The 10,116-nt window shown below is 37.1% G+C and overlaps 1 protein-coding gene across 8 annotated transcripts in view; it reads right to left on the reverse strand.

Annotated features, from left to right (window-relative positions):
* The window catches only part of ANAPC10 (anaphase promoting complex subunit 10), a 141,839-nt gene that overhangs the window by 130,973 nt on the left and 750 nt on the right, over positions 1–10,116 (reverse strand). For 3 of the 8 annotated variants that reach the window (XR_004060703.1, XM_030948147.1, XM_030948141.1), the window contains exons 1-5: positions 10,036–10,098; positions 7,648–7,758; positions 4,233–4,349; positions 2,832–2,922; positions 1,985–2,105 (exon numbers count right to left, since the gene is read on the reverse strand). Coding sequence is in view for 7 of the 8 variants with exons in the window: in XM_030948147.1 (XP_030804007.1) it covers positions 1,985–2,105; positions 2,832–2,922; positions 4,233–4,349; positions 7,648–7,747 (429 nt within the window). In the remaining variant the exon portion in view is untranslated. Of the gene's footprint in view, positions 1–1,984; positions 2,106–2,831; positions 2,923–4,232; positions 4,350–7,647; positions 7,759–10,026; positions 10,099–10,116 lie in introns of those variants that run through there. The other 5 variants (XM_030948142.1, XM_030948143.1, XM_030948145.1 and 2 more) reach the window with 5 other exon arrangements.

Genomic DNA, 10,116 nt, shown 5'->3' on the forward strand with positions numbered 1-10,116 from the left:
ATGAGTTGGGCAAGCATCCATGGAAAAATATAAAATGCTTTAGCCTGATTTTCCACCCAGTTAATCAGTACTGAAGCCAATGGAATCACTGTATAATTAAGCAGATTTCTGTAAAGAGCTCATAACAGTTCACACTGCTTTAATAACCTCCCCATGTGTCAGAGAAGCTGAAGAAAGTTTCAAGACTGAAGGAAAATTCAAGAAACAGTATCAAGCAGTTTAGAAAATATGAAAATTGATAGCAACATGTAACATCATGGTGATGACAGTCACAAGCATTTTACAGCATCAGAATATTATATCTCATTAATAAGAAGTGTGACCATATTTTCTCCTCAGTTTGGAAGTAAAAAAAGCACAAGAGCATGTGGTATGCATAAGAATTACTCTGTCATGCATCATATTACAGTCACATTCATATACCATAAAAAATGCTAGTAACTTGTTTCATATAGAAGCACCATTTTTAACTACATACATTATGCATAGAATCCTGTGTTTGGCAAGAAAAGAGCTAAAGAAATACAGCCTGAGACACTGGAGAAAACTAATACACTTGTTATACATTTTATTGCTCTACAGATCTTTAATACATTAATCACACACATACCCTCAAGAGCTGGAGTTTACCACTGTATGAGAAACTTAAGTTAGGCAGCAAAATGTACAGTGCTGTACTAAGCATGACTACAAAAAGGACAATAATCATTTAGTTATTGAAAGGGCAGATAAAAGTGCAAAAATCAAAGTGATCATTAAGGACAACAATGACATCTAGTGGATACTCGGAAAACTGACCCACAGCCTAACAGGTGAAAGGATCCAGCTGCCCTTCCTCAGATACTGTGCAGCTCCCAAAGTGCTATGACACAATTAGGAAGATGGAGAGAATTTACAGCTGATGAAAGTCAAAATAACGTGATGATTTATTTCTTCCAAAAGAATATTTAATTAATTAAAGAAAAATAAAACATGTCAAGAGCCTCCCATTTGATACTTAGGATAAAAGTGTAAGTCAAAACTTGAGAGAACATCACAAATCATTGAAAGGATATAGATAGATACATAATGCTATCAGATATCTCTACTACACTATTTTTTACTCCCACAGCATCTACAGTTTTGTACTTACAACTTCCTCTTGGGACTTTGGTTTTCAGTCCCAACAATCCAAAGTGAAAAAATAAAAATCCCAGAAGTAAAACTTCAAGTCACCATTTAGCACCACCCTTTTCTCATCATCCTAATCCTTCTGTTATTGTAATACTTACCATATAAGGCTGCTAAGTTAAACCTTCCCAACATACCAGACAGTAACTGCTGAGCTCCGGAAGAGGAATTTGAAACATGAGGCTACCCTGACCCAGAATGAGCAAAGATACCTGCTCATAAGTAACCCGATTAGTTTCCAAGGTGGACGTCTACCAAGATCATGGATTATGTCAAATCTGCTTTTACTGTTAACCAAAAGGTAGGCAAAACTAAGCACTTAAAGCAATACAAATCTTATAACAGTTCTGACTAGAAGCATCACCATAAAAAATACTGGATTTGATATTTTAAAAAATAGAACACTAACAAAACACTACAACTCTGTCTCATTCAAAATCTTAACCCGATATGAAGAACAGAAAATTGGATTTTGCTTCATATTGTTAAAAAACCTCATCCCATCCAAAATTTTTGCATCTCAATAACAGTTGAGAATTAAAAAGAAAAATATTAGAAACAATACTCAGAAGTAAAAATTTATGAACATATTCAATTATAATGATGTTTGGTAAAAAGAGTCTGAGAAAAAATAACAGAAACCAATCTACTAAATTTACAAGATAAAAACTAAAAGCAAATACCTAAATAAACCCAGCCATTTCCCGCCTTCAACACAATGCCATATTTTACCTCCAAAAACCACTTTATTATATCAGATGTCCTAACAAGAGAGAATTGTTTTAAGATAGAATGCAAAGCATCATTGACCTACCCGGATTTCCTGGAGATTATGAAAATTATTTCCTACTCTGACAGAAATCTTGCTTGGAGTGTAACTTTCATCAGATTTGTAGTCTGCATAAATACATAAGGTCTTCACTGTTGTTTTTCTTCTGCAAGAAGCAACACAAGCTACGTAAGTATCATAAAGAAAAATATTCAGGATGAGTTTGTTGCCAGCTTGCAATAACTAAGGATTTAAATGTTCTGAAAATGAATGTAAGTGTGCCTAGTGACTCATAAGAAACTTGCTGTTGAAGAACTAGGTGATTTTCCACATGACATTATGCACACAGTTGATTTTCACCATTCTCCTTTGCCTGCCTTCAGAAATGTCAGTATATCAAGAAACAGATGCCAAATAAGCACTTGTACATAATGAAGCTTAAGTTAGGCTTTTCAAATATGGGCTCTCTTATTACACCAAGGCCTTCTCAAGAAAGTAAATTAAAAAAGGGACAAACATCTAAAGTTTGGTTAAAGTACTGAAAACATCCTATGCAGGATGGAATAAAAAAAGGTTTCTCAAACTCATTTGTTAGGTTATGTAGGAGCCATCTACCCTCCAAATGACACTCAAAGACACAAAATCAGGACATAAGTCACCTTACATGAGTAAATGTGATGCTGTCAGAACTGACATACCATTAAACATTCATTTTCGTTGCTTATTTAGACATTTAGTGATCATAATATTTGAAAATCTCATTTTTAGAAATGCTATCTGACTTCTTACCAATTGGGTGACAGAACTAACCCAGGAGCTCTTGCACTTCCAGAATTCGTATCTTATTGAACAGTACAAAACACCCTAACCCACAGGGAGTATATTTTAATACCTAAATTGGATGTTCACCAAATGAGGCTGTGATCCATCTGACTGCCAGTAAGTTTCTAGATTATCATCTCGTAACTGATCCACTCCAAACCCTAAGAAAAAGAAAATGTGATAATCTTGAACATCCCATTTCTGTGATGCAAATGTAGCTCTTCTTCAACTGTTACAAATTAATGTCTCCCAAGTTATAACATACTAGGAAATATGTCTAGATATCCAAGGTGCACCTATGCTTTTCTGACGTGAAACTGAAATAGGGGAATCGGCAGAAGTGCAATACTGTTGAGGTCTGTGGGGTGCAAATCCATGTCAACATGTCCTGGAATTTCAAGTAGTTAAGTAGTAATTCATATTGGTTGCCAAAGCAATAATTAACAGTTGGACTTTTCCACATCTTCTGTAACTTAACTGCTGAACTAAAGCAAAATCATTAGCAGAGACCATTCACTATAAAATTTTCGCCAAATGTAACATTTTCTTTTCATGTCCTGAAATATATTTGCTTTTTCAAGTACTATCTAGAATAGGCAATAGATGGCAAAACCAGTATTCCTAAAGGTTAATGCCATCACATTTGAAGAAGCAACTCTAGCTTTGTATTTTCTATTCCCTCATTATCCTTTTACTAATCACATCCTTTTATTGACTGTTTACACTAGCTACAGTTCCAATATAGCAGCTGAAGTTTAATCTGCAATAAAAAGTTTCCTTCAGCCTGTTTAAGCAACAAAACCACAAGACATTTTTTCTCCAGTATGCCAGGATTTCAGATCAAAGTCATTCAGCCTGAGCACAATATTGTGACATAAAGGGATCACTAACCCTAGGCTGCAGCAAGACAGCTGCTCAATTCCCAACAGATATTTCTGAAATAGCAACTCAAGCACCCCAAAGGGAAAGAATACAGATTTTCAGATATTTTGAGCAGGTATCACAAACTGCCCCTCAGGACCACAGGTTCATTTTACTTGCAGGGCTTTAGGGCCACCCTTTAACAGCTGAGCCCACACAAAGTTTCAAAGCTCAGGCAGAACATTTAGGTCTCCCAGCAGCACAGTTATCCTTAGTTAAACATGGAAGACACCCAGACAAAATGCCAAAGCATAGAAACAATTTCCTTGTGCTGGGTGTGATTCTGCTCACATGGCTTAGTTTGTTCACCATGTAAATGAAAAGAAAAATTAATATAAAATATGTAAGAGTTCTGTTTAGTTCATATCAGATAGTTCCTCATAGAAGGATTTCTGATACAGTTATAACTTTCATATTGCATCACATATAGAGAAGGCCAAAATTATTTGTAGTAACTACAGCCTACACTACAGCAGTTCTACTGCTGTGGACATCTTCCTCACAAAATATAAATGTACATGCAATTTTTTACATCATTGTTGTGATTTACCTGGCTTACAGGATGAAAGAGACCAAACTGCTTGTGAGCCTATTTCTCTAACAGTACCAGTCCTCTCTAACTGCTTTGGATCAGCACCAGGTGGGGTCTTGTTTGGGGTGGTCATTTCTAGTGAGAGAAAACAAGTGAGTTAGTTGACATATTTTTAGCTTGATGGGAAAATTAAAGGATTTTGTTCACATAGTCAGTTTAATTCTTTGGCTTCACACTTTTATAACAGCCTACAGAATTTATACATACCCATACATTTTTGCATGTCTGTTGAACATTTCATTTATATATATAAAGTAATATGTATAAATATATAGAATAGATATATGCAATATATGTAAGAGGTTCCACATATGTTTAAATTTTGTGTTCTTAAGAACTCAATACATGCTTGCAACATCCATAAGACACACTTTACTTGTATCATTCTAATTTATGCATATAGAGTTAGTCAAGGTTTCAGAATTTGGTTTTACAGTTCTGTTTTTTAAGAAATTAAAATTGCAAATGTTAATTTAAAGGCTAGCAGTACAACTTCATTTTCTCCCACAGATACACTTAAAAGTTCTCTCAAACTACAAATTCAGAAACTAGAGCAAGAGATACTTCTCCCCTAAAATAGGAAATGGAAATTTAAACAAAGTGTATAATTTGTAGCAATTGGTTAGAGCCACATTTATTCACGGACATTTCCTGAACTTTACAACTTCATCTGGAATCATTAACTTGTGACTTGCACTGTTTAAGTAATCACACTCAGCCTCAACACCCAGACTATCTCCACATATACGACAACTTAATTAACCTGGATTTTGTTAAGTACAGAGCACTTGACTATTTCCTAGGAAGTAGCTTAAAATATTTTTTAAAAAATTCCAAAGAAACATAAGTTCCGTGAAAAGAACTACATTAAAGCTTAAAATTAACATAGAGCATTAAAGAGTCAGAGAATTAGAGCTGACCTCCCATCCTTTGCTTACATGCATGACACCATATCATGCTCTGCTAATCTCAGAAAAAGTCTTCCAGTGCCTCTCCCAGGCAGCAAATAAGGGACTGAGTTAGGCTGGGACCCACAAGATCCACGCCTTACCCACTACAGAGCTGACACCAAGCAGAGATAACATTTTCTATGTACGAGTGAATCTGCAGCTAAAAAATCCCACAGAAAATCTGAATCCTCTAGTGCACCAAACACTTTCTATTGACCCTTGAGTATTTTCTTTTAATTTTGCAAACATGAGGCTTGACACTGACATTTTACCTGCTTTCTCATATACAAGACTGCAGTCCTAACTACCATAAACAAAATCTGAAGAAATAATTGCACATGTAGAAAAATCTAAATACTGACAACAGCAAGTATCACAAAAGGCCTCAGACAAAATCCTTGTTCAAACACCATCCTCTCAGAAGAGATGTTGGACACTACACAGCTAATCCTACAGATTTCATATATATATTCACAGACATATTAATTCTAAGGCCATCTAAATAAAAAAAAAACTTGGAAAAAAATTAAAAACATTTAGTTCACAGCTACTCTTAAAAAAAGCATTTTTCACAGAATCACAGAACGGTTTGGAGTGGTAGAAGGGACCTTCAAAAATCATCTACTAGTCCATCCCCCATGCTGCACCAAAATTCAAACTATGTTTATTAAGCATTGAGGAGACTATTATCCCGGACTTGTGAATTTTAAAGCTCAAATGACCTTCTAATCCAAACTCTGAGCAATTTTTTTTTACTTTTGTGACAGTGAACTAAGAGAGGTTGAGTTGCATTCATTTTAATTCTCAGATTTACACAGACATCAAAAATACTGTTCTTCCAACCTCTAAAAATATACATAGAAATTTCAACCTCACAAAGTAAAGCTAGATTGTTCACTTGTAATTCAAGTGATTACATCTCAAAAACATAATAGAAAACATCTTTTGAATATTACCACCAGCAAGTCTTGACACTCTTTTGACTTAAAGAGAAAATGAATGAAAAACACCAAATCTCACCCTTAAGACACAAGGACTATGCAAACATCCCATCAAAACAAGGTAAATCACAGAAATTACATTGCTCACTCAGATTACATCACACATTTGATTATATATGCTTTTAGAAAAAAATTACTGGAATTTTCAAAGCATGCAGAATATCTTAAGATAATGATGTTGAGCTTTCTTATAAGCTTCAGCACACAGAGCAAAGTTCTAAATAGCTTAATAATGCAAGACTTGTATTGCATTGGTTCTCAAAAGTTGGAGGCATTACATTTTGGGGTTCTGAAATACACAGCAAGAAACACCATTCCACTTCCCTCCTGTTTTAAACTGAGCTTATTTCCTTTTATCTAACAGGAAAAGATTCTCAAAACCCAAAATTTCAACTCCAAACCACTGCTAGTAAATAAATCAGCCACATATTGTGTACTAGTGATGAGAAAGACTGAAAATTTTCAATGGCTGAACTAAATGAGTCAGATTTTCATGAGGGAAGTTCTGCTCAAGAACAATACATTCTGGAGAGAATGTAGCTCCCCAATACTCAGAACTTTAAAACCTGAAAGCTGATAGAAGTACTAAGGAAAAATGATGTAGCAACAGGCCAGCTCACTCAAGTCACACTTCTGGACATTTTACTAGCAGAAGTAAAAGTACCTCATTTTAAATGAGACATCAATACTTAGCTCTAAAAGGAATTTAAGTCACCTAATAAAATTTTTCTTTGCTTTTTTAAGCTGCGTAAAAACAAGTAAATTTTTTAGAAGGTCTTCTCCTTGACATGCGCTGAAAAATGGAAAGACACACTGCATCTTTAGGAGCATTGGCTGGAAACATCTCTGATTTTCAATTCAGTTATTCCAAAAGATCATTAACAGGCTGCTGTTTCCTTATTAACAGCATGAATATATGAATGTCTTCATGACATGATCAAGGCCACACTTTCATTTTTGCCATTTTCCCCTCTGTGGTTTGCACATCCTTTGGTCAAGACAAAGCAGCAGCTTTTTCCCCCATTCTTGATCTTTTTATCCCTCATCTTTCTCACAGAACTTCTCTCTTTTCCAGAAAACATTCCAGCCCTGTAACAGCCAACTGAAGCTGTTTTAGCAAGCACAGTTGATGAAGAGAGTGAAATGGATTTAAATGGTTGGACAGTCTGCCTTCCCCAGCCAAACCAGCCAGGCTGTTCTCAGGGTACCAGCAGGAGACACCTCTGAAAGCTGCACAGCAAACCCTTGTGTAAGCACACAACACAGCCAAGAGGAGATACTGGAGGATACATCATGGGCCCTTCCTACTAAAGCCCCATAAAAATCTAGGCTCAAGGAAACTTGCAGATTCCAAAGCAGTTTTCCCCTATTAAAACTTGCAATTGCACCACGCTGTAAGCACAGAACTATTTAAATACAGACCTGTAAGGGCCTTTGAGAGAGCTGACTGCACCTGGGAGATGTCTGTCCAGACATTTACTTCTCCAGCAAGAGATCTGTGGACACCCAGCTTCAGTTTCATCAACCTGAAAGCTAAAGATTTTCCTTTAGAATCCAAATCACCTATCACCACCTAAAAACAAGCACCTCTTGATCTACAGAGAACTCAAAGATTTGTTAATCACTGGCCTTTACACAGCAACACTTCTATTGATGTGAAGGCACTCATCAAATTTGCTCTGTTTCCTCTTTTCTAGAGTGTCTATGCCTGTCAAGCTCCCCTCATAAAGTTTAATAAACCTAATACTCTTGCAGAGTCTAGGTATCTATCACTTGCTTAAAAAAATAACCAGACAATTTTAGCTAAGGCCCTTTATCATCAGAGCAATCACTTCCCTTGTCTTTATATTTACACACACTGGTTAACGTGACAAAGCAACACCTGGGTAGTTGAAACAACATAATTCTCAATGAATATTGGCTTTACTGTGCATTATAATGCTGAAATGCAGTATAAATGCCCAGTGGTTTTTTGACACCCTTTCCACTAACCAGGCCTTTGATTTTTTTTATTCCTATGTTCTCTTCCTCCCTCAGTTCCTGTGAGCTGAGCTTAGTTACATTGATTTCCAACCTGCCACCAAGCTTCTCAAGATGGCTTTTAATTCCAACCCTCAGCTGTACAGTGCTTGCAATCCTTTCAACTTTGTATTCCACATTCCAGGGAACAGTGAAAATGCACTCAAAACTGAACTCTCCAGGAGCATGTTTCATGACACCACTGTTTAAAAGTGAGTAATTTACAAGTCAGATTCAAAAGCTCTTAAAAAAGGATCTTTAAAAAGAATTATTTTCAGAGCGCACTTCAGTAGCTTGAACAATGGCAGAAATCCTGTAAAACTCAAGGCAGACTCCTCATATTCCCCCCTTATTAAGTGCATTGGCTACCGTAAAAAAAAAAGTTTAATCCAAACTACTCTCAACAAGCCACACGAGAATATTTCCTATGTGCACACTGATTTTAATTGTCCTCTACTTACTGACAAATTTCCTTCCCAAACCACCTCCTCAGAATCATTCAGGAGATCAGAGATCATCTGGCTTTTCTCTCTTTTTTTATTCTTTCAAGACGTAACACTCTGATTGCATCCCAATAATATAATTTTATTCAGTTTTAGCAAATATCTGACTACAGCCTTTCCAGGAAAACTGAACAAAGGTTGCACTGACTGCTTCAGCATTTTTACAACATCCATAAGACTGTTTTTCTTGTTCTTAACAGAAGGGAATTTCATACCTAAGATTCTCTGCTTTTCTTAACTGCACTACTCATTTTACTACTCATTTAGAAGCTCTTGTCCCTGCTCTCATTTTCTTTGGCTGGACCCTTGCTCTTCTAAGGCCTTTAAAGATCTCAAGATATATCTGAAAATCAGCCTCTCACTATGCTTCCTAATTTTTTATTAGATGGAAGATTAAACATTAAATATTAAAATTACTAGAGCTTAATTAATATTTAATAATGATAGTAAGTGTTCAGCAGCACCGTATTTTAACTAGCTCACCTGTACATTTGATCCCTCAGATTATTCTCCCAATCCAACTTTAATAAACTTATTATTTTTACCCTGCCTCCAGTGCATTGCTTTAAGCCTATCAGTGAAAATTACCAGACTTTCATTGTCAAAAATAATTTCTTTTTTAAAAAAGATAATTAAAATAATTATATTAGCAATTTTATACATATATTTCTAATCAATCTAAAAAAAATTTTTAAATATGTTTTTGTGGAAGCCCAGACTTTCCAAAGTTACCTGGTAAGGCTACAAGCAGTTCCTTAAAGGAGGCGAGCACATCTTTACAAGGAGTGTAAAGTGTAAATATTAGGTGGAAGCTGTCGCAAAAACCAACAGCAACCAGAGAACGAAGCCGCTTTGAAAAGCCAACCGGTAGCAAAACCCTCACGACTTGTTTGTAGGGCTTTCAACCAACATTAACTATATTAGTTATAATTGTAACAATTATAAACAAATATAATGAAAATTAACCAGGTTTACAACACTATACTGGGGCCGTGGCCCCCAGGCCTACAAACCGCTTTGGTATCGGAAATGAAGCAGCAGCAGCAGCAGCACCTACTCACGGCACGGGCCCCGCCGATCCCCGGCCCGGCTCCGCTCCCCGGCCGCGGGGGCGACGCGAGAGCCCCGCACGCACGGCGGGAGGCGCCCGGCCGGGCAGCCCCCACACCCGGCGCGAACCCACCGCCTCAGCCAGCCCGGCTTCTACCCGGACTGCACCTTCTTCCTCTTCCTCCTCTTCCTCCTCCCCTCACAGCCCCAGCAGAGCCACAGCTCCCACCTTTCCCACCTGATCCCGCCGGGAGCGGCCACAGCCGCCGCAGCGGAGGCACCGCAGTGCGCGCGCGCGGCCCCGCCCGCTCCCCCTGAG

The sequence above is a fragment of the Camarhynchus parvulus genome, chromosome 4, assembly GCF_901933205.1.
Source record: "Camarhynchus parvulus chromosome 4, STF_HiC, whole genome shotgun sequence".
Lineage (NCBI taxonomy): Eukaryota > Metazoa > Chordata > Aves > Passeriformes > Thraupidae > Camarhynchus > Camarhynchus parvulus.